This window comes from Otolemur garnettii, unplaced genomic scaffold (genome assembly GCF_000181295.1).
Source record: "Otolemur garnettii isolate 467f Iridium unplaced genomic scaffold, OtoGar3 scaffold00103, whole genome shotgun sequence".
In the NCBI taxonomy this organism is placed as follows: domain Eukaryota; kingdom Metazoa; phylum Chordata; class Mammalia; order Primates; family Galagidae; genus Otolemur; species Otolemur garnettii.
In genome coordinates, this window is record NW_003852498.1 from 4,989,792 (window position 1) to 5,013,117 (window position 23,326).

Below are 23,326 nucleotides of genomic sequence, written 5' to 3' on the forward strand. Positions count from 1 at the left end.
CAAACCAATACTAAACTCCAGTTAATGTGTAAACTGAATTGTACTGATGTCTTTATCTTGATTTAAAATGCAAGAACAAAAACTGAGATGGGTTGACGATTGGCTAGAGGGATAGACAGACATGTGACAAAACAAGTAAGTGTTATAGAATCTAGGTCAGAGAGTGGCAAATACTTTCTATACAGGCCCAAATAATAAAGGTTTTCAGTTTTGAGAGTTACATGGTCTCTACAGCAACCACTCAATCTCACCAATGTGGCACCAAAATATGTAAGCCGCACAGAATAAGTAAATGGCTAGGTATGTGACTTGATATGGCCAGCAGATCATATCAACCCCTGATGTAGGTGGCTAGTTGTTCCCTATAAAAATTTTTCAACTTTTTTTCTGTTTGAAAATGTCTACAATAAAATATTGGAAAACGTAATACTCATACATATACAAATTCTATTTACAAAAGCAACAATAACTTACCTCAGGAATAAATCTAATGAATGATATACAGACATTAAAGAGAAAATTGTTATATTAAATAAGAATTAAATAAATGGTGTATCTATAATATGTTCAAGAAATAGGACCCCATCCTTAAAAAACAGCAATTCTCTATAAATTGACCTACAACGGTAACATGAAATTCTCTATACAATGTCAATCAAAATCCTACACATTTTTGATGAAACTCTGTATGTAAGATGATTATAAAAATCACCTAGTAAAGCATGATGTCAAAGAGTGCCTACTTCATTTTGAGGACAAAATAATTGAGGATCTTTCCTGTCTAGACATCAAGAACGCCTATAAAATTACGGATTAAGGCAGTGTGGTTAAGGTTAGACATACAGGACAAGAGATCAGAATTCAAAAGTTCAGAAACATATCTTTGCATATACCGAAAAGTAGGTATTACACATAAAAACAAAAACCAAAAAATATAAAGAAAAGCATTCAATATATGGCATTGAGTCAAAGGATTACTGCTTGTCAATGAAATATAATATTGGATATCTTTCTCATAATTTAATAAAAAATAAATTCCAGGTAGATTAAAGAACTACATATGAAAAATTCTTTCAATCTTTTAGAAGAAAATATAGAAAAACATTATAGGAAAAAATACTTAGGACCTTAGTATAATTTAAATAAGTTACAACAAATGAAATATATCAAATAAAATGAATTTGACTATAAAGTGAAATACTGATAAAAATTTAGAATTCTACTCATCAAAAGATATATCAAAAAGTTGAAGAAAAATAGGAGTTTAGAAAACATATCCATGACATATAGCAAATGAAGATACAATATCTGGAGTATATTTTTAAAAATCTTCAAATCAATAACCAGTACAGTGTTTGACTTGTATGCCCAATAATTGTATCTTATATTTTAAAGGTTATTATTGATAACATATAATTATGCCAAGTCTATGTCTTTGGGTCCTCTTGGAGTCAAAATCTTTGAGCTGTTTTACCCCATTGTTATTTTAATCCCTGACATTTAAACTGGGGCCACATTTTATCCATTTTAATTTTGGAAATGTTCTCTAGGGTCTTTTCTAGTTATAACATCTCAGGAGTCTATGGAAATGTCCCTTCAAGTCATCTTTTCCTTTTAGTTACTTGTCCTTGTCCAGGTCCTTATCACTTCACATTAGAAATTATTTGTAATGAAGGTAATATAAATGCTTTTTTTTTTTTTTTTGAGACAGAGTCACTATGCTGTCTTTGGTAGAGTGCCGTGGCATCATAGTCCACACCAACCTCAAACTCTTGGGCCCAAGCGATTCTCCTGCCTCAGCCTCCCAAGTAGCTGGAACTACAGGTGCCTGCCACAATGCCCAGCCATTTTTTTCGTTGCAATTGTCATTGCTGTTTAGCTGGCCTGGGCCAGATTTAAACCACCAGCCTTGGTGCGTGTGGCCGGCACTGCAACTTCTGCGCTAAGGGTGCTGAGCCTATAAATGCTTTTATATATATTCTTTTAGCTACACGACAGTCTTATAAAATAGACTCTCTCATTATCCCATTTTACAGACAGGAAAGTGAGACAAAGCTATGTTTAGTAACTTATTAGTGGCTCACAGCTAGCAGGTAGCAGAGTAGGTTTGTCTGCCTCACTCTTAAGCTCAGGCTTTTAAGCATTACCTCCTAACTGGTCATTCTGGAACTCCTGAGCTCAAGTGATCCTCCCGTCTTGGCCTCTCTTGAGCCACCTGGCCCCCATACCCTTATTTATTTATTTATTTATTTATAGACAGGATCTCAGTCACAGACAGGATCGCTGCAAAATAGATATTAGTTTGATCTTATAAAAGATATTACAAGTGCTCAGAGGCATTAAGCACTAGCCATATAACCTTGGGCAGAGAAAAAGCAGAGTGAACTTTGGAACCTGTATCATCTGTTTCCAAGCGCAGGTTCTTTCTACTACACTGAGGCTGCCTCCCCCATTAATGCTGCCCTTAATTTTAAAATTGTATCATGTCACACAGACATATCTATAATTCTTTTTCTACCAACCTTGTTAAATATGGCAACCATAAATATGTCCTATCTTTTCTATATTCTAAGAAAAATATAAAGGTGTTTAGAATAAAAACAATAATGAAAATAAATTTCGAAAGTAATGTGAAATGGGAGAATCAGCATCCTTCTGATGAAGCATAGTTAGATAAACTATAAACTATGATATACTAAATGAAAGCAATGACTAATCTTTTTCAATAAGATATGAAATAAATATTGGCATGGGTTTTACATCAAAAAACCCCCTTCAAATCAATAAGGAATCACACAGTAGAAAAACTGACAATGGTCATGAACTAGCAATATAAAAAAGAGGTAAGCAAACAGTGAACAAATGTTAAAAGACCCCCAACTGCATTATAATCAGGGGATTAAAAATTAGTATATGGCAAAATTATCATTCCATCATAAATTAACAAAATCTTCTTTCAAAATTTGATAACATGAAATATTGCCAAGTAGTAGAGAAATGAGAAAACTTACCCAATTGTGGTGTAAAGATAAACTGACAGAAATCATTTTTGTCAATAATCAGATGATAGGTGTTTAGGCTGAAGTTGTGCAGATGCTATTTTCCAGCAATTCTATTCTGGGACTTATCTCTTAGGGAAATTCTCATATATTTTATGAAATTAGGGAGGAATATAAGGCTTCACGTGTATCTTTAAGGTTTTTTTAAAAAAAAGATCTGAAGCAAATTTGGCAAAATAGCATTCTTACATTTCTTAGCTGACATAATGACAACGTCACAGTGGTATCATCTAAAAGGGAGCTTCTGTCTCGATCTTGTCCAAAGCTTTCACCATCTTCAAAGAGAAAACTGAAAAGAGATTTAAAAAAATAATTATAGTGAGGACAAAAAAATCAATTGTTTCCCTCTAGAAAATAAATTTTATTCCAGATTATCAATTTTTTAATCAAGAAAGAAGTAGATTTTCAACTGGATGATGTTTAATTGAAAAAATATGTAACACTGGTTGAGATTTTTTAAATAAGCCTAATTTTTAGATACCTCAGAAGTTGGTAGGAACTTCCTACCAAGCTGGTATATACCTCTGAATTTGGTATACTAGTATAAAGCACTTCAGGAATACAGGGTGTCATTTATAAGCCTTTGTTCGCACAGGCTTAGTGCTAAAATTACTCTCCTGACACTCCCAAATATGATCCTAAGAAAGTTTACATAGGTGAAAGATGACAAGGAGAAGAAAGAAAGAGCCATGCTAGGTAACCTCACAGGGGGAAAATACTGAATAGAAAATGGATGAAAGTGTTCAGAAATTCAGAGAATTACTTCTAAGAATCTATGTATCCTTCAAACTATTTCTTCTTGGAATTTCCATCATGTATGAGTGGCATAATTATAGTATTTTAAGAAATTAGTTAATGAAAGAAAAAAAACAGAAAACTAATGGTCTATCCAAATAATGAATCTGAAAGTTTAACAAGTGCAGAAAAAAAAAAAAAAGAGTGGACGATTTCTTTAGTTTCTCACAATGATCAAATCTAAGCCCTACAATCTAAAATTCATATTAAAGCACTGGCAGAAGTTCAAGAAAATCAGGTTCATATTTTTTATGAATAAATATGAATAGCACTGTTATGGTAATACAACTTTGGCTTTGGACTATAATTATTTAAGTTCCAGTCTAATTTACAGTATAGCATCTTCTCATGCAGTTTTGCATATTTTTCTCAACACATTAAGCATAATGATGATATCTAGGACACGTGGTGAGACCACATGGTTCATTTGCACTTCCAAATACATTTGGAAACAGAATGTAGTTCTTCATAATAAGCGCACTAGCCACTAGCCTAGTTATAAAGTTAGTGCTCTTAACTATTACTGTTTTAACTTGTACACTTTTCATTCATGTCAATTATTGTTACATATGCCATAATTTTATTTCAAATAGATCATAAAGCAAATTATTTATTAAAAGATAATACAATTAAAAACATTAGAAAATGTTGACGAGAACTCTGCAATTAGAAACTCTGGCAAATCAAACAAGGTATGAACTTAAAATTGCTTCCAAAATCAGTTAGTTGGGCTATCCACCAAAAATATCTGGAAAAAAAAAATCAACCAAAAACTCTTTCTGATGCTATTATCAGATATGTGTTTTCATTTCCAAAAGAAGTGTTCTTTCCTTACTTGGGGAGTGTGCAGATAGGTGGTTTGGATCGAATGATTTCCTTATTGACAAGCTCTTTCTCCAAGTCTCCTCCAGCCAAACACCAAAGATAATAAACTTCTTCAATAGATCTTTCTGCCAGATAATCATTGTTTATATCTATAAATGGCAAATTAAAATGAATCATAGTGATTATACTTTCTGACTTTCTTAAAAATCGATTGGTAATAATAGCTGACATTCTGAAAAAGGTCAAAACCTGAAGAGCAGACTTAGCGTTTCTTGTTCTGACTGTAAGGAGCCTGAAGTTGTTACGCATCCTAACAAGTAAAAAGCTGAACGGACTGAAATATCAATTCTTGCACCTGTAAGAGAGGTGAGGGTATAGGGCAAGCTTCTGCCTACAAGACTGGATAGGCAGAAAGGAAAGTACGGGGGTCATGGCTCACTGAAGCAGAGACTCATGAGAGGAAAAAGCCTTCAGAACCAGTGCTGGGTAGGAAAACTTAAACTTTAATTGAAAAAGTGCTGGATACCCAGAGAGAACCAGTCATAAGGAGCATCCTCATACTTTTACAAGTTTTACCTTCAGGAGTCTGACCAGATTCTTACAGTGAATATTGGAAAAAAATGCCTTTGTGCTTCCAGTAGTGGAAAGAGGAAAAGAAACTATTTCAGTGACTTGCACTGTTTTTAACAAAGCCTGCCTTCAGAAGAAACCAGTCAGTCAGAGCCCACTTGCTGCGTTAATAAGCCAATTCCATCCGGCTCTTCAACCTGGTGGTAAGTGTGGCGAGGGGAAGCATCCTATGGTCAGCCTGTGAATAGGTCTCAATCTTTCAGCTAACCTGTGTTTCTGGACTGAGGTCCACACAGGTGTTTCTCTGCCATCAGGTAGAACAGGCCAGAGTTGAGTATTTCCCTTCTCCCACTCGAAGGTAAGTCATGACTGGCAGATTCTAATTTTTGTAATGATTTGAATGCTCCTGCCTAAAAATAATATTCTACTTAAAGTGGCTTATACAATAAAGACATTTACATCTCTCAATTAAAACATAGGAATTAGGATGCCTAAGGGACCCAAACTTGGGTCTCTTAGACCCTTTCCTGCATTCAAAAGAGAACATGGTGAATCGCTGCTATGCTATCGTTATCTATTTTGTCATGAAAGAAAATTTTTTCCTAGAAGAAATCCTCATGCTCAGACTTCCATTTGGATTCCATAAACCAACTCTCCAGTTCACAAGCTTACTTCCTATAGCAAGGGAAGCTAGAAAACGGACAATCTGAAATGTTTACCCTTTCTGGTAGAAATGCAGAATTGGAGCTTTTACCCCTTATATTGAGAGAGGAATAACAGTAAAAAAAGCACTGGGTTAGGCAACCAACACAAATTGCCCCATCTCTCATGTCTCAAGGGAAGGGCTACATCTCCTGAAAAGTCTTTCTTGCTGTCCCAAAGGCACTCCTCTGCTACGTTCATAGCGACTTTCCTTTAAAATAGTGATTATGTAACTAAATGTTTGTCTGCCTTCCCATTTGGCATGCATATTATTTAGAACATATGTGCATAGAACATATTTAGAACATATTTAGCAGTATGTGGTGCATAGTAGGAACTCAAAAAATATTTAATTGAATGAATATTTAGTAAATATTTTCTGCCATGACATATGTTTTGATAACTTACTGGTATCACCCTACCACACATTTTGAGAGTTGTAACCTTCACATAAGAATAAAAACCTAAAAGCTGATATTCTTTTCAACATGCAGAATAAAATGGTATGGACTTCCTTTCAATGATAAGATTTTTAGAGATCATTCATAAATTATACAGAAATTCAGTAACTTAAAGAGTAAAACGTTAGGTCAGTTATTCTTCCTGAATCACTTCTTAATTCTCAATTAATGACACACGAAATCTCATGTATGTGATGTATATTGTTGATAAATCCGAAACTGAAACTCAGATAAGGGAACTTCCCTTAAAAACAAGGCTCATTGTTGCCCACGTTTCATTTTCCATTACCTTTACACAACTGACTGATATCCTCAGGCAAGGTTAAATCAGCACATCTCAGAGAAGATGAAAACAGACCGGCAGGTTTGTTAAAGGGAGGATATAGAGGGGACACTTCACTGAACACTTTGTCCTTCATCAATTCATCTGGGGTTGGCCTTGAAAAACACATCGAAAATACAGAACATAAACGAAAGTCATAAAAATATCTTAGAATACTGGTACACATTCAAGGGGATAGTTAAAAGGCTTAACTACCTCATTAGCACAGGAAATAATAAACCTCCCATTTGCAGAGTCTAATTGTATGCCTTTATATAACAATCAAATGACTGTGAGTAAATACTGAATTTTTTTTTGCTTTTGTTATACTTTTGGTACCTCATGCATCTACCAAAAAATCATTCCATAAGAGCTTTTGCATTTCTCACATTTAGCCTGACAAGACATGCCTGCTTTACTGAATATCTCGATTAAATAATATGTTCATAAACTAATAATACCTTTTGGATTTTCTTCTTTCCCTTTAATTTAATGTGAGATATTCACCCCAAACTACCATTCTTCTCTCCCTAACATACCTTCCTAAGTTTTTTCTAAAGACAAATTAGAATGCATTATTTTCAAACATTAGGAATAACTGTTTAGGAATAATTGTATGACAAGTGATAACATCAAAAGAAAGTAAAGTAATCAAACTTCTAAGAAATCCTTTTCTATTATCAGCAATTGTTAATTTACCTAACCATTTATCCGGGCTCACAGCTATAATAAATATCATGAACAAACTTCTGTTCTCATTTCTCTGGTATTATCATTGAGTCTAGAAATATCTACTTTCCATAGGTTTAGCAGATTTTCTAGTTGGAGGCTAGGAAATGAACTTGTAACTTCTTTTTGTATAAGTCAGCTTTCTAAGCATTAATTACTTTATCTTTTAACAATAAATTACAGCTTTAAATCACTCATGGTTACAATACTGATGTCAATTATTTACTACTATTATGCATATATAATTCATATTTAATCCATTAGTATCATAACAGATAAGGGGAGCAAACCCACAACTGCTTACATATAAAAGATCTCAATGTAATCCCCAAACTGTTAATAATATCAACCTTTTAGAAGGATGGAAGGTGAGGCACTTCTTCAAAAGATCTATCACATTTTCAGGAAGCTCCTGAAAAATAAAGAGAGAACATAATTGTTTAAAATGAGTAATTTTAGAAATATTATTTTACTCAAATACTTGCCATTTCAGGTTTCGCCTTTTTTAACAGTTTTTATTTGTACTTTATAGAAATTCATAAAACTATAAAGTATTTGTGAAAAAGCAAATACTTAAAGAAAAATGAACATAGCTTTGAAATACAAGGTTATTAAGAACTGCCCAATTTCTTTTAAGTACACAGTTTGACAATTGATATCTCTGACATTTCACTTTGACACTTCTTATCTAATTTTTATTGTGGAGGTATATCCTCATTCTTATGAAACCATGGATAAATAAAAATTCATGACATTTTCAAATATGAGTTCTGTCATGGAACCGACACAGCACAAACAGCTCTGAAATATCAGCGAAGTGTCTGGGAAAGATGTGTCTAATGAACACACAGTACGTAGATGGTTTGAGAAATTCCTTTCTGGTATGACTTTAATCTTAAAAATGAGCCATGTGGGTGGCCTAAGACCAAGGTGGATAATGGAGAGCTGAAAGCTGTAGTGGAAGAGAATCCATCTCAAACTGTGCATGAATTAGCAGCAAGGTTTGATGTCACCATCCCAACAAGACCATATTATCTGAAACCGGCAAGGTAAAGAAACTGTATAGATGGGTACTGCATGAATTAAATGAGGGTCCGAAGAGAAATCATCTTGAAGCTTGCCTTTCTTTGCTATCAAGACATAGAGGCAAACTATTTTATACAGTATGATGAAAAAAATGTGATAAAAAATGGATTATTTTCGACAATTCCAAGTGTTGGCATAACGGCTAGATAAAAATGGAATGCTGAAACACAGTCCACAATGGAATATTCATTATTAAAAGCTAACGGTGTCTGGTGGTCCAGCACTGAGATTATCTACTATAGTTTCATGAAATCTGGTCCATCAATTATCGCAGGTGTCTACTGCAACCAGCTGGAGGAAATGGTTAGGATGATCGTGATTAAGCAGCCAGTAGCTGAGACTGGTCAAGAGGCCAATCTTATTGCAAAAAAACACTTATTCACATCGTCCAAACAATGCTGCTCAAACTATGAAGCTAAACTTGGAAACTCTGTCATCCACCATTCTCACCAGACTCTGGACCCACCTGACTGCCACTTTTTCTAGGCTTTGGATCACTTCTTCAAGGAAAAATATTCAATTCTCCACAAGCTGTGGAAAATGTCCTTTATGATTTCATTGCTACTCTCCAGATTTCTTTGCTGCTGGCATAAACGAGCTACCTTTAACATGGCAACACTGTGTGACAGTTTAGGCTCACACTTTGACTGCTTCTTATTTGAGACATAATAAACTTTTGATTCAAAATTGGACATTTCATATTTAATGACTTAACAGCTTGCTATTGGATTGCAAATATGCAAAATAAACACGTTTTCATGAACAGATTGCTATGGTTTGAATGTGTTCCCTCCAAAAGTCAGGTGTTAAAACTTTATGGCCAATGCGATGGTTTTATAAGGTAGAGCATTTAAGAAGTGATTAGGTTGTAAGGGTGCTTCTCTTCGTGGATGGAAAAGAGACTTCAGGAAGGAATCAGCGATTCCCCACCTTGCCTTATGAGGATACAGTGGTTCTCCCCTCAGGAGGATGCAGCCTTCACCAGACAAACAAACTTGCTGACACCTGGATCTTGGACTTCATGGCCCTCAGAAGTATGGAAAATGAATTTTTGCTTCTTATAAATTACCCAGTCTTAGGTATTTTGTTAGAGTAGCACAAACGGACTAAGACACACATTAATGACAAACCTTTATAATGTCCAGACAACCATGCTCTTCAGCCAGAACTATTACAGTGTCATCTACGCAGTCTATAAAACAGAAAAACTATATGAATAAACGCAGCTTTTCTAATCTATCAGACTAACTGGGAAACAAACTCTAATCCAAACGTGTTAAAGAGCATAATGCAGTTTTATAACTGCAAATACTAAAAAGCTTATAATTTTGTTAAATTCCCTTACATGTTTTAATAAAAATAACCTCAAATGCTAATATTAATTGAATCATAGATACTGAAAGAGTGGTTTAAATGAGATAAAGCAGTGCTTCAAAGAGGTAAAGATATTCTCTCTCCAAATAGATATATCCATCTATTTATATATCTATCAATGGATATCTATACATACACATAAACAGTTGACCCTTAAACAACATGGTTTGCACTGTGAGGGCCCACTTATATGAGGATATTTTTTTAACCAAGCATGGATGGAAAACACAGTATTCACAATGGAGACACCACAGATAGAGAGGGGTTTACTTTTCATATACATAGTTCCACAACACTGTATACAGGGGTGTTGGTATATGCAGGTGGTGGAAGGGTGTCCTGTAACCAATCCTCTGTACATACTGAGGGATGACTACCTATATATATAGTGTTATATGGTATATACAAGGTCTAACAATTAAGTCTGTGAACTTGCCACCATGCACTTACATTGACAACACTGTACAAACAACTCAGTAAGGTTTCATAACCTCGGTATATCAATGTTTTACAGTTGTGTTCACATGGACGTGTGGCAGTGTCTGAGTGGAGTTCACTATTCTTGTTGGATGCTTTTGTGTGCTGGGCCATTACAAAAATGTCAGAGCTGGAATTAGAGCCACGAACAAACATTTGTAAGTTTTGTATTAAACTTCGCGAGAGTGGCAATGAAATCAGGGACATGGTAGTCCAAGTTTATGGGGATAATGCCATGAAGAAAATAGCAGTGTACGAATGGATTAAACATTTTTCTAACTGGAGAAAAGCATTACTGATGAAGAGAAGTCAGCATGGCCAGTAATGGGCAGAACTGACAAAATATTGCAAAAATTCATTGAACTGTGCATCAAAGTCATTGGGTGACTATGAGTAACATAGCAGACCAAGTAAACATCAATAGAGAAACAGGAAAATCTTAACTGAAAATCTTGACCAACAACTCATAGCTCTTGCGTCATGATAATCCCCCAGCTCATACAGAACTATGAGGAAGTTTTTAGCTAATAAACAAATAACTGTATTGGAACACCTTCCCCAAACACCTGATTTGGCCTCTAATGACTTTATTCTTTAACCAAAAATAAAGGACATGTTAAAAGGAAGACATTTTGATGACCTTCAGGACATCAAGGGGAATACAATGACAGCTTTCACGGCTATTCCAGAAAAAAAAGAGTTCCAAAATTGCTTCAAAGGGTGGACGAGTAGCTGGCATCAGTGGATAGCTTTCCAAGAGGAGTATTTCATAGGTGAAAAAAGTGTGTACAATGACTTACAAAGGTTTATTTTTCATTATAACAGGCTCATAAAGTGATGTTCAGTAATGAGGTTTGTAGCACTTTACCTCAGGTAAGTTCACAAACTTGTCAGACCTCATAGACAAATAGTATCGATACCTATATATACACTTTTTTTTTTTTTTTAAATATGGAACGCTTCACGAATTTGCATGTCATCCCTGCACAGGGGCCATGCTAATCTTCTCTGTATCGTTCCAATTTTAGTATATGTGCTGCTGACGCGAGCACCTATATATACACTTTTTAAGAAGGCTTTATTGTATTGTCATGATTATAAGACTGATTTACTTTAATTAAATATAGTTTTGAGAATGTACACACAATTTCTCTGGGAATTCAAAGTATAAGTTTAATCCACAGACCACATTTAGGAATCTCCAATAGTCACTAATAGATATAGTATCCATCTTTGTAACTAAATGTGGCAAATTTCATAAAATTATATGCACTTTTACTTATTATTCATTATTATATAATATTTATTAATACTTTCATGTACATATTCTTATGTGTAAACTCTCTTAACCTGGATACCAATCTGTTGTTATTTTACATAAATTCTTCTATCACTTTTTTCCCTCCTTTATTATCACACAAATTTAAATTTATGCCTTCTAGAGTAGATTATACAAATTTTTATTAATTTGAATTAAAAATGTTTGGATCTATATATATTGAAGAAATATATGAGCCTGTTCTAATGAAAAATAAACCTTCTCTGTAAGTTGTTAAACACACTTTTTTCTTAAATTTAAGACTTGACACATGTTCACTATTACAGAAGAGCACATCTTCAATGTACACAATTACTAGTATCTACAAAGAGTATGTGTACAGTTGACAGATAATCAATTGCATGACACTTACCTAAAGTAAGCACAAATTTTAGTCTTTCAGAAATATCCAAGCTTTGAAATAATTTTCTTCCCTAAATAAAATGAAGACAGAAATTCTCATTAATATTTTCATCTTTTTATCCAGAGAGGTCTTTTTTCCTCTCCCACAGCTCAGACTGATTTTATATGATATCTTCATTCACATGCAGAGGTTTTATTGGATTTTTAAAGTCAGAGCCACTAAAAAAGTATACTGGTGAAATAACATTTTTAAAAGTGTTAAAATATTTAAACATTTCATGTAGCTAAGGATAACTACATTTTAGTTTGATCACAAGCTTTATTCACTTCTGAGACCCACATACATAGTCCTGGACGTATAGGGGTAGTCCAGGCCACTAGGAATGTTATTTCATTAAGAGATCAGAGTATATCCTGAGACAATTCATAATACCTCTTCATCTATCCAACTAATTCTTATTTGTAAATCATGATTTAGGTAGTAGTTTAGAATGTTCTCCATTGAGAAACATTCCATGACACTCCTCTTTCTTAACAATAACTTCTGACAGCCATTCTTTGTGCTCCTATAGCACCTGATGTATTTTTTAAAGATACACACATTATAACTGTTTCCTTATTAGTTGGCATCAGAAGCTCGCTGGAGTCAAACACTTGTACCCTCAACAATTATGAGTTGAACAGCAATTGTGTTCCAAGTTGGACTCTTCCACAAGCAACCAGTTGACAACTTGGGCAAACTACTTAATTTAAGGTTCACTTTTCTCATCTGTAAAACTGGAATATTAACTATATATACCCCACAGATTATATTTATATGCATGTAATGTAGAAATGCTTCATTAATGTTAGTTATAGTGATATTTCCCTTATCATCAACAAATTGAACTTCTATGATCTTATAAATAAACTTAGAAGGGGAAGGCTTAAGAAGATAATCTGGTCTTTACATAGAGAAAAAAGAGAGATTCTTTGATTATTTTTAAACAGGAAAAAGTTTTAAGCTCTTACAAGATCAGAACTGCAGATGAAAAGATCACTTTATTATTATTATTTTTTATTTTTCCTCTTTTTTTATTAAATCATAACTGTGTCTATTAATGCATTTATGAGGTACAATGTGCTGATTTTATATACAATTTGGAATGTTTACATCCAACTGGTTAACATAGCCTTCACCTCACTTACTTAATTATTTACTTATTGTGTTAAGACATTTATATTCTACTGGTTTACATCAAACTGGTTAACATAGCCTTCGTCTCACTTAATTAATTACTTATTGTGTTAAGACATTTATATTCTACTCTAAATAGATTTGACGTGTACCCTTGCAAAATGAAAGATCATTTTAAAAAGTTGCTGCTCCTCTTTCCATTAATATCTATTTCTAACATACTAATCTTCCAAAAATGCAGGTTTGATTTCATAAATACTTTCTTTAAAAAGTTTTCAATGGCCCACCATACCTCATACAACTAAACATAAACATCTAAATTTAGCCACGTTTCCTAGGATATGACTCCAACATATATTTTTAGTATAATTACTTACTATCATCTACTCTGTGATGAATGCACACACACCCCACCCCTCCACCATGAAGTTAAGTTAGATTACTTGCAATACATTGAACACATTCTTGCTTACTCTGGCCTACAGGCTTACACTTGATGTCAGTCCCTCTAATTGTTATCTTTTCTCTGTATCTATCAAAAGTCTATAAACTATTCACTTTTACTCTTGAATGTTTGTTTTGTTAAGTTAAGGAATTCAAAATTTAAAATGATTTTCTCTTAGCATTTTGACGGCATTTATCCCACTCTTTTCTTGCATCCATACTGTTAAGAAAGTTTAAAGTCAATGTAATGCGCGTTCTTTATAGGTAAGACATCTTCTGTCTCTGGCATCAGATAGCAAAGGCAGCTGAGTATTTTATTTTAGTGAAGAGTCCAGCTTTGAAGGCAGATGTGTAGGTACAAATCTGTTCAACCACTTATTTTACGTAACTTAGGTTGCTTAACCTCTCTAGGCCTCAATTTCCGAATCTGTATACATAATACAGATAATACATAATAGATAATACATAATAATTAGATAAACTTCATCAGATTCCTATGAGAACTGATACAGATAACAGATGTAAAGAGATTAAAAAACTGCCTACTTCCTGATAAGTGCTCAATGAAGTTACCCATTATTTCATTATTGGTTATCTCCTAAAGGTTAACCATGGGTTTCTCAGTATTTTTTGTTATTGCCATTTGTATATTTTTTTCATTTGAAAGAAAGTTAGACTTTTAAAACTGAGGACTTTACTTCTGATAATTCTACAAGACAGATGTTAGAACACATAGATACATTTTCCCTGTCTTTTAAAACTTATCTATATGTTATCCCTTTTATAGATTATTTAACATTTTATATATTTTCAATGTCTTTTTCCTCTTTGTGCCAAATTCCAGAATTACTCAGCTTCATCTGAGTTTAATTTCAGTTTGTTCAGTTTCCTATAATCCATATCTATTAGGTTATTTATTTTCATAATTGTATATTTTTTTCCGAAAAACTAGAACTAGCTCTTGTTCCTTTTAGTGACTGTTCTTGTTTCATATCGTCTATAACTGTTCAGGAATGGAATCGTTTCCTTTCTCTTTTAAAGAACACATCTATTTATTTTAAAGTCCTATTAATAATGTATATTCTTCAGTTATTTTGTTGTTATGATACAGGTCATTTTACATGTGTTTCTTAGACATACACTCATCTTTTAATACAGAGTTCTCCTACATGTTTGGAACTTTGGAAACTTTTGACAAAATGGCTATACCGACTTTCTGGTGACATGGCAAGTGTTTCCTAGCAAAATGGTTTTGGTATGGCTTTCTGTCTATTTACTTAGAATTTCTAGTGCAATAAGTTCCCTTTATTAGTTGTTGGTGTGTTAGTCATTTGTATCTTTTTTTTTTCTTTTGAGACAGAGTATTACTTGGTCACCCCTGGTAAGGTGTCATGGCGTCTTAGCTCACAGCAATTGCAAACTCTTGGGTTCAAATGAGCCACTTGGTTCAGCCCCCCAAGTAGCTGGGACTTCTGGCACCCACCACAACACCCAGCTATTTTTTAGAGACGGGGTCTTGCTCTGGCTCAGGCTGGTCTCTAACCTGTAAGCTTAGGCAATCCACTTTCTTCGGCCTCCCAAGTGCTGGGATTACAAATGTGAGCCACCAAGCCCAGCCTAATATTTCATACCAAATCTAAGAGTTTGATGAGGTAGCAGAGATTTAAGCTTATGTTTAGCTTATGTTTGCACTATCCAAACTTTGAGTATCACTTAAAATGCCATGAAGCCCAAATGACAGGATTAATCTCACCTTCTATATTTATGTTTAAATTTTATAAATTTTAACCAAATTACGAGCTCTTAGATGATATATCTTAGTCCTACTTTATCCCTTACTACATCTGTCTTTGTGTCACACACTCAGTAAATGCTCCTCAGGATTGCTGAACTGAATTATTCATAAGATGAACCCAGATCATTACTAAAGAGTTTAGATACAAGTGATGGCAATAAAATGGAAAAGCTGTATATGTCACATTTGGATTTATATATACTTCACCGTTCAGTAAAGTTTTTCATTTAAGCTGTGATTTTTAAACAAAAATAAAATTTGCTTTTGCTTCATACCAACAAAAAGTAGTAAAAAACTAGAAAATATGGTATTTCCCCTTAGAAATAAAGCAATGCCACTATACAAGTATAAGCTACCCTGTCATGATTATTTTAATATTAATAATAATAAAAGCTAACACTAGTAGACCAGCTATGAAATACCTCATGTAAGTACTCTGCATACATTATTTCATTTAATTTTTCTAACAATTTTATAATATAGATACTATTCATATTTGTAGAAGTGGAATGCAAGTCTTGACAAGTTTAGACTGGATACCCAAAGTCACGCAGTTGTATTTTGCAGCATCAGAATTCAAACTCAGTTCTCTCTGGCTATAAAAGCTTATCTCTTAACTGTTATATTTAGCACCTCTGTTATTGAATTAGTTACTAGATACACAAAAAGGAAAAAAGTGTCAGTCATCTTAGAGATGTTAAAGACCAATGAGTTAATATTTTCACAATATTTGGAAAATCCTTTGGAACACAGAAAAATAGACAGATAATCAAAATTTCTTGCTCAAAAGACTTCCTAGTCCAAGTAAAGTAGACAAATATGACAAATGCCACAGCAAACAAAGGCAAGAAAAGAGGACACCTAAAGTTGGCAGGTATTTGGAGGTAAAATCAACAGACTGTTAGCTGTCCCTCCAAATCCATTCTCCTCTTTTTGTCAATATGTAGACAAAACGTTGCCTCCCTTGTACTTATGTGTGGCCGCATGAGTAAACTGTCACTAGAGAAGAGTGCACAAGATTTCTATTTACAACTTTGAGATCATCTTCTTAAAGACCGTTATCCTGAACTCATTCCTCTCCTTCCTTTCTACCCAAAGAAGTGATTAAGAAAGCAATTTTGGAGACCAGATGTTGAGCATGATGGACTCATTCCCGACTGCCTAGGTTTTCACATGACGTAGAGCAGAGCCCACCTACCTGTTCTAGACTGTTACTGAGATAGAATAAAACATCTATGTTCTTAAAGTTACTGCATTTTCTATTTTTTTAAAAAGCAACTTGTTTTGACTCTAATAAAAAAGAGTGGATATCTTGGGAAGGCCTCATAAAAAGCCAACGTACAAATTGGTTTTACAGGGAACATAAGAGAATAGGACAGGAAAAGGGGTTTGTTTGTTTGTTTGTTTTGAAAGAGAATCTCATTATGTTGCCCTTGGTAGAGTGTTGTGGCATCACAGCTCAAAGCAACTTCAAACTCTTGGGCTTAAGCGATTCTCTTGCCTCAGGCTCCCAAGCAGCTGGGACTACAGGCACCCACCACAACGCCTGGCTATTGTTGTTGTTATTGTTGTCATTGCTGTTTGGCAGGCCAGGCTGGATTTGAACCCACCAGCTCCGGTGTATGTGGCTGGTGCCCTAGTCGCTGAGCTATGGGCACTGAGCACAGGAAAAGGTTTTTCAGGAGAAAAGATCACCAAAAGGGAAAGAAACTATGAATATATAAAAAAGTATATGCAATAAAAGTGTAAATAGAAACATTTCTAGAAGAACCAAAATAATGCACATTTAGTAAAATTTAAATTTACCAAAACTTTGCAAAATAATTATCAAAAAAAATTTTTTTTTAAGTCAAATCAAGAATTAAGCCTTTTCTCCTTACATCTAATCAATTTCCTTTTTTTTTTTTAAATAGATCATAACTGTGTACATTACTGCATTTATGGGGAACATGTGCTGGCTCTATATACAATCTGGAATGTTCACATCAAACTGGTCAACGTATCATTCAATAACTTTCCTCTCAAACAGATTACTCCAGTGAACACACAATTTCTTTTTATTGGTTTAATATTTCTTTATACATACCACACAAAGCTCAAACAAAATAATTCCAAGAGACCACACATCTGATTTGGGGCCAGACGGCAGTGGTTTTTCACTTGGCACATGATCAGTGGTTTTGAAAATTCCTTGTGCAATTACCTCAGGTGCCAAGTATGATGGATACCTATAAACGATATGTTAAAATAATGAACAATTACAACAGGGACAAGCAGCAATAGCGCATTTTAACTATCAGTGTGGTAAGACCTATGGAGAAGCCCCATGTGATTAAACTGACAGCGGTTGCTAGGAAGAATTCTAAACTAACCACCACCATAGAGGGGCCCGGAGGAATCAAGAGTAAATATACACGAGCCTCCAACAGTTGTAAAGCCGTCATCAAGTCTCTGTGCAACTTCACTTCCTTCCTGTGCTCTCCTCTGTTTTCGACACGCTGCCTTCCTTGCAGTCCTTCGGTTTTCTAGGTGTTTTTTCTTTGCTCCTTATTGCCTACCTTCTTTTAAAACTATAAATTATTATTTAAAGTACATTTTATCTTTAAAAACAATATTTATTATTTTGAGTAGAAATGTCAAAGTGATAAAAAACATATAAATTGAAAAGTAAGACTGTCTCCTATCTCTGTACCCATCACCTATACATATTTTTGTTGTTGTAATTATTTTTTTTTTAATTTCAGAATGTTAGGGAACACACAGGTAATGTTTACATATTTTGTTTTGCACAGACTAAGTCAAAGTTATACACTTAAGTGAGGCGCTCAAACATTGCTTCTAATTCTCTTCCTATCTGTTCTTAAAGCCGCCTCTTCACGCTATCATTATTAGTACTTCTTATTTACATGTAGAATACAAATCAACTCAGTCAAGAAATATGACAAATTCAAATGAGTACATTTGTTTTTAACCCCATTTTCATTTAAACAGAATGATGACAGGGAGATTCACATCTTCTTTTAATTTTCTCAGGTATTTCTCTCATACAAAAATTTATATTATGTTATTTTACCCCAGGATGATCATACTGCTCTTCTGAATGAATATATAAAATTCACCTAAAGTGTACTGAAAGCAGCCCTGGACTTGATATCGGAACACTTGCATTCTAATTTCAGTCCTACCAAATATTCTATATGTGATTTGAGTCTTTTTACCTGCAAAATAGCATTAAAAATGTTTACCTCACAAAACTTATAACTATTAATGCATACACAAAACAGTTTTATAAAAATGGAAAATATACACAAATGCCGTGTTGCACTTTTAGCAGCACCATAACATATCTAGAAGGCAAACTGTTCATTTTTATTCTTGATGTCCAGGATGTCTAACGTCAAAATAATATGATAATGAAAAGTTAAGGAAAACTATAGGAAAAGTATTATTTCAAAAACTTCTGAAAGAAGCACAGACTCCAAAAATTTGAGTGTCCCTTTAATCAAAGACAGAAATTAATAAAAAGGATTGTTCTTTAATGTAAGTCATCTTTCAACAACCTTCTCTTTTTTGGGGTAGCATTTTAACACTCAAAGACAATTACCAGAGCTTTGCTGCAGTATGACTGATGAAGTAAATGTAAGTGGCTTTCATCATCCGTTTGATGTTTTAACAAGGTATTAAGCTACTGGCCAACTGAAATGAATGCCCAATTTCAAATTCTTTACAATATTTTGAGACAGATGGTAACATTTTACTTTGTTGTTCCTTAATATTTGTCTTTTATATCAACCGTAAGCGGCTTCTGGTGTAAATATTTTCTTTCATGCCTTAGCTGTTTGATCACTTTATTTTTCCTGGCTAATGTTTCACATTTTGCTCTTTGATATTTTCTGGTAAGACCCTCCGGGTCTAAGACTTCAAAGCATGCCAGACCAAATGGTAACACAAGACCAATTCTACCTAAGCTTTTAAAATTCAAATGTAGTTCTTCAAAATGCTTGATAAGCATTAAGAAAAATTATCTCCTGTCTTCTATTATTTAAAACACCTTTAAATAAAAGTCTAAACCATTAATTTTTGTGTATATTATTTTTTTGAATTCTCACTTATAAAAACTGATTTACACAGAAGGAAGGAACAACAGAAATCACATTTATTACAGTTACTTAAAAGTTACTTGAAAAGACAGATATTTCATATGATAAACAAGATAGAAACTATCTTGTCAGTTACTGTATTCAAAATGTTTTATGAACAAATAAGAAATTATAGATGACCTTTAACAAAATATCATTTACATGCTTATGAAAAAACTGACACTTAAAAGTTTTAATATTCAAAATGATAAGATTATGCATTCATAGAACTTAATAAGTAGGTCATCAAAACAGAAAACTCTTCCACTCCACAGTGAGCTTCTTGAAGACAGGCACCTACCTATACAATCTATTTTTGCATCTCAAACATGCAGAAAAAAAAGTGCTCAATAAATATTTCCTGGCTGAATAAAGTCTAATACTATTAGCTATATGGGGATGAGATAAAATTATAAGAGGGACTTTACCTAACAAATGCAATCAGTGTAACCTAATTCTTTCTACCTTCAATGAATCACAAACAGTAAAAAAAAAAAAAATATTTTTCACTCTTGTGATGCACATCCATTATCGGTAATTGAGAATCTGATCTGCCTTTTAATAAGTTTAAGACTTAAACTGACTTAATTCTGAATGAAATACAACTAATTAGGAAATATTATAAAGTAAAGAAGGTAAATAATCTGTCTATCCTCTTCACCAGTTCAATGTTTGATAAATATCAGGGATCTTTAAGATGCTAGAGAAAAATTCATTGTCTACTCTTTAAGTATAGGAAAAGTTAAGATGTATTAATAAAGAAAACCTGTTTTCATGTCAAAAAGCATTATCAAAGTGATCACTAACAAAATATACATGTTTTCAAAGATTACGAAGTTTAATATAGAACTCAAAACGGAAGAAATCATCCTTACCCTATAGGGAAATCAACATCATCACCATGAGCCGTCATGTGATAAAGACCAAATTTAGCCAATTTAACATGTCCCTACAATAATGAAGAAAAATCACTATGAGATATTTAGTATAACCGGGAACAAGAATCATCATTATACATTTTTGAAAGGTAACCATTATATAACACTGTATTACCAAAATACTACTAAGATTTTATAAAATACCATTAATTTTACTTATAACTATCTACTAAATGTTTGCTTTATACTTATTATATATGTATGTGTATATCTATGTGTACATATATATCTACATACATTTTCTATACTGCAAAAGACAAATCATATTTTTCTTAAAAATTTTTGCTATTTATAACACACAGGTTTTTTGCCCAAGAAAAAAGGCAAATGTTCTCATTTGTCTGGAATCCATAGTTAAATATTTTGTGGTAATTTTCACAGAGAATTTTTTTTTCAGAGAGTTGAAAGTCCATTCATAATATTATAATTTAACTGTAACAAGGGAGTTGTTGAAAAAAATGATTCAAAATCATCAAGATTTGGGTGAATCTTGTAAAATCCAATAATTTTTTATATTGTTTGAGAACAATTATAAGCATGAAGTTTTTGTTAAATTTCAATATATTTAGAGAGTACAAGTATTTTTTGATACACGTATCAATGGTACACATATGTACAAAAGGGATATGTACAAAGTACCCATCAGTAGAAAAGCGTACACTGTAACCAAAAGGTAAATTTTAATCCCTCATACCCCTCCCAGCTGCCACAGTTTTCAATGTCCATTATACCATCTAATGACCACATATACGTATATTCTTCATTTAGCTCCCACTTACAAGTGAGAACATGTGGTGAATTTTGTTTTTCCATTCCTGAGATAGTCCACTTAGGTTAATGGTCTTTAGTTCCACCCAAGTTGCTGCAAAAGACATTTATTAATTCCTTTTTATGGCTGAGAAGTATTCCACGGTCTCTGTGTGTGTGCAAATGCACACATTTTTCTTTATCCTTCATCAGTTGATGGGCAGGTGGGTTGATCTGATAGCATTGCAACTGTGAACTGTGCTGCAAAAACCAATCAGATACAGCTTTCTTTTCATAAAATGACTTCTTTTCTTTGTTGTACATCCAATAGTGGGATTGCTCTATTACAGGTAGGTCTATCTTTAGTTCTCTGAGAAATTGCCATACTGTTTTCCATGGACGTTGAACTAGTTTACATTCCCACCACTAGTGTGTAAATGTCTCTTCACTACATCCATGGCAACATCTGTTGCTTTTTAAGTTAATAATAATGGCAATTCTGACAAGGGCAAGGTCACGTAGGGTAAGGATAAAGGGTTTCTCACTTTGGTTTTAATTTGCATTTCCCCAATCATTAGTAATGTTGAGCATTATTTTTCATGTATCTTGGCCATTTTTCTATCTTTTTTTGAGAAGACTCTGCTCATGTCTTTTGCACACTGAGTTGTTTTCTTGCTTGAGATTTTGTAGATTATGGATATTAGCCTGGTTTTGCATTTACAGTTTGCAAATATTTTGTTCCATTTGTAAGTTGTCTATTCACTGCTATTTCCTTGGCTGTAGAGAAACTTTTTAAGTCTCATTTATTTATCTTCTGGGGACTTAATCAGAACTTCTTTGCCTAGCCCAAGGTCCATAAGAGTTATTCCTACATTTACTTCTAGAATTTTTAGGGTGTCAAGTTGAACATTAGTTCTTAATTCATCTTAGTTTTTGTATATGGTAAGACACAGGCATCCAGTTTCTGCATGTTGCTATCCAGTTTTGACAGCACCATTTACTGAATACGAGGCTTCCCTTCCTTAGTGTATGTTGCTATCTGCTCTGTCAGAAATCAGTTGGTTGTAGCTATATGGCTTTATTTCTGGGATTTCTATTCTATTCCATTTGTCTATATGTCTATGTTTAAATGTGTACCAGTACCATGCTGTTTTGGTAACCATAGCCTTGTAGTATAATTTGAAGTCAGGTAATGGTGATGCCTCAAGATCTGTTTTCTTAGCTTTGGACTGTTTTGCCTGTTCAGGTTTTTTTGGTACTATATGAAATTTAGGATTGTTTTTTGAGATATGTGAAAAATGATGTTGGTATTTTGATGGGAATTGCACTGAATGCATAAATCATTTTGGGCAATATGCATATTTTTAAAATGTTGATTCTTTCAATCCACATGGAATGTTTCTCTACTTGTCTGTATTACCTATGATTTTTTTCATCAGTGTTCTGTAGTTCTCCTTGGTTAAGTATATCTCTAGGTATTTTATTTCTTTGCAGCTATTTTAAATAGTATTGAGTTCTTCATTTTACTCTCAGCTTGACTGTTATTGGTATATAGAAATGCTAATGATTTGCATACATGGATCTCATAATCTGAGACTTTGCTAAATTCACTTATCAATTTATAGGAGTCTTTTGGTGGAGTCTTTTTCTTGTTCCAGGTCACAGGGGGAATGTTCTCAAATTTTCCCCATTCAGTATAATAGTGGGTGAGGGTTCATCATATGATGAAAGGGTTTTATTATTTTGAGATAGGTTCCAGGTTTTTTTTTTATGAGGGGGGTGCTGAATTTTGTCAAATGCTTTTTCTGCATTTGATCATATGGTTTTTGCTTTATATCCTCTTTATGTGCTGAATAACACTTATGCATTTGCATTTGTAGAACTATCCTTGCATCTCTGGGATGAAAACCACTTAAGCATGATAGATTATCTTTTCAATGTGTTGCTGAGTTCAGTTTGCTAATATTTTGTTGAAGATAATTGCATCTATGCTCATAGTTTTTTT

At 33.6% G+C, this 23,326-nt stretch overlaps 1 protein-coding gene and 1 non-coding gene across 2 annotated transcripts in view; both read right to left on the minus strand.

Annotated features, from left to right (window-relative positions):
• The window catches only part of TBCK (TBC1 domain containing kinase), a 174,170-nt gene that overhangs the window by 122,709 nt on the left and 28,135 nt on the right, over positions 1-23,326 (minus strand). Inside the window, exons 4-11 of the mRNA XM_012809277.2 lie at positions 20,512-20,585; positions 17,584-17,725; positions 12,092-12,152; positions 9,680-9,741; positions 7,814-7,875; positions 6,702-6,850; positions 4,690-4,828; positions 3,249-3,348 (exon numbers count right to left, since the gene is read on the minus strand). Of these exons, the coding sequence (XP_012664731.1) occupies positions 3,249-3,348; positions 4,690-4,828; positions 6,702-6,850; positions 7,814-7,875; positions 9,680-9,741; positions 12,092-12,152; positions 17,584-17,725; positions 20,512-20,585 (789 nt within the window). The remainder of the gene's footprint in view (positions 1-3,248; positions 3,349-4,689; positions 4,829-6,701; positions 6,851-7,813; positions 7,876-9,679; positions 9,742-12,091; positions 12,153-17,583; positions 17,726-20,511; positions 20,586-23,326) is intronic.
• Positions 11,346-11,452, minus strand: LOC111727379. The gene has a single exon (XR_002774945.1). It is a non-coding gene; the product is annotated as a U6 spliceosomal RNA (small nuclear RNA).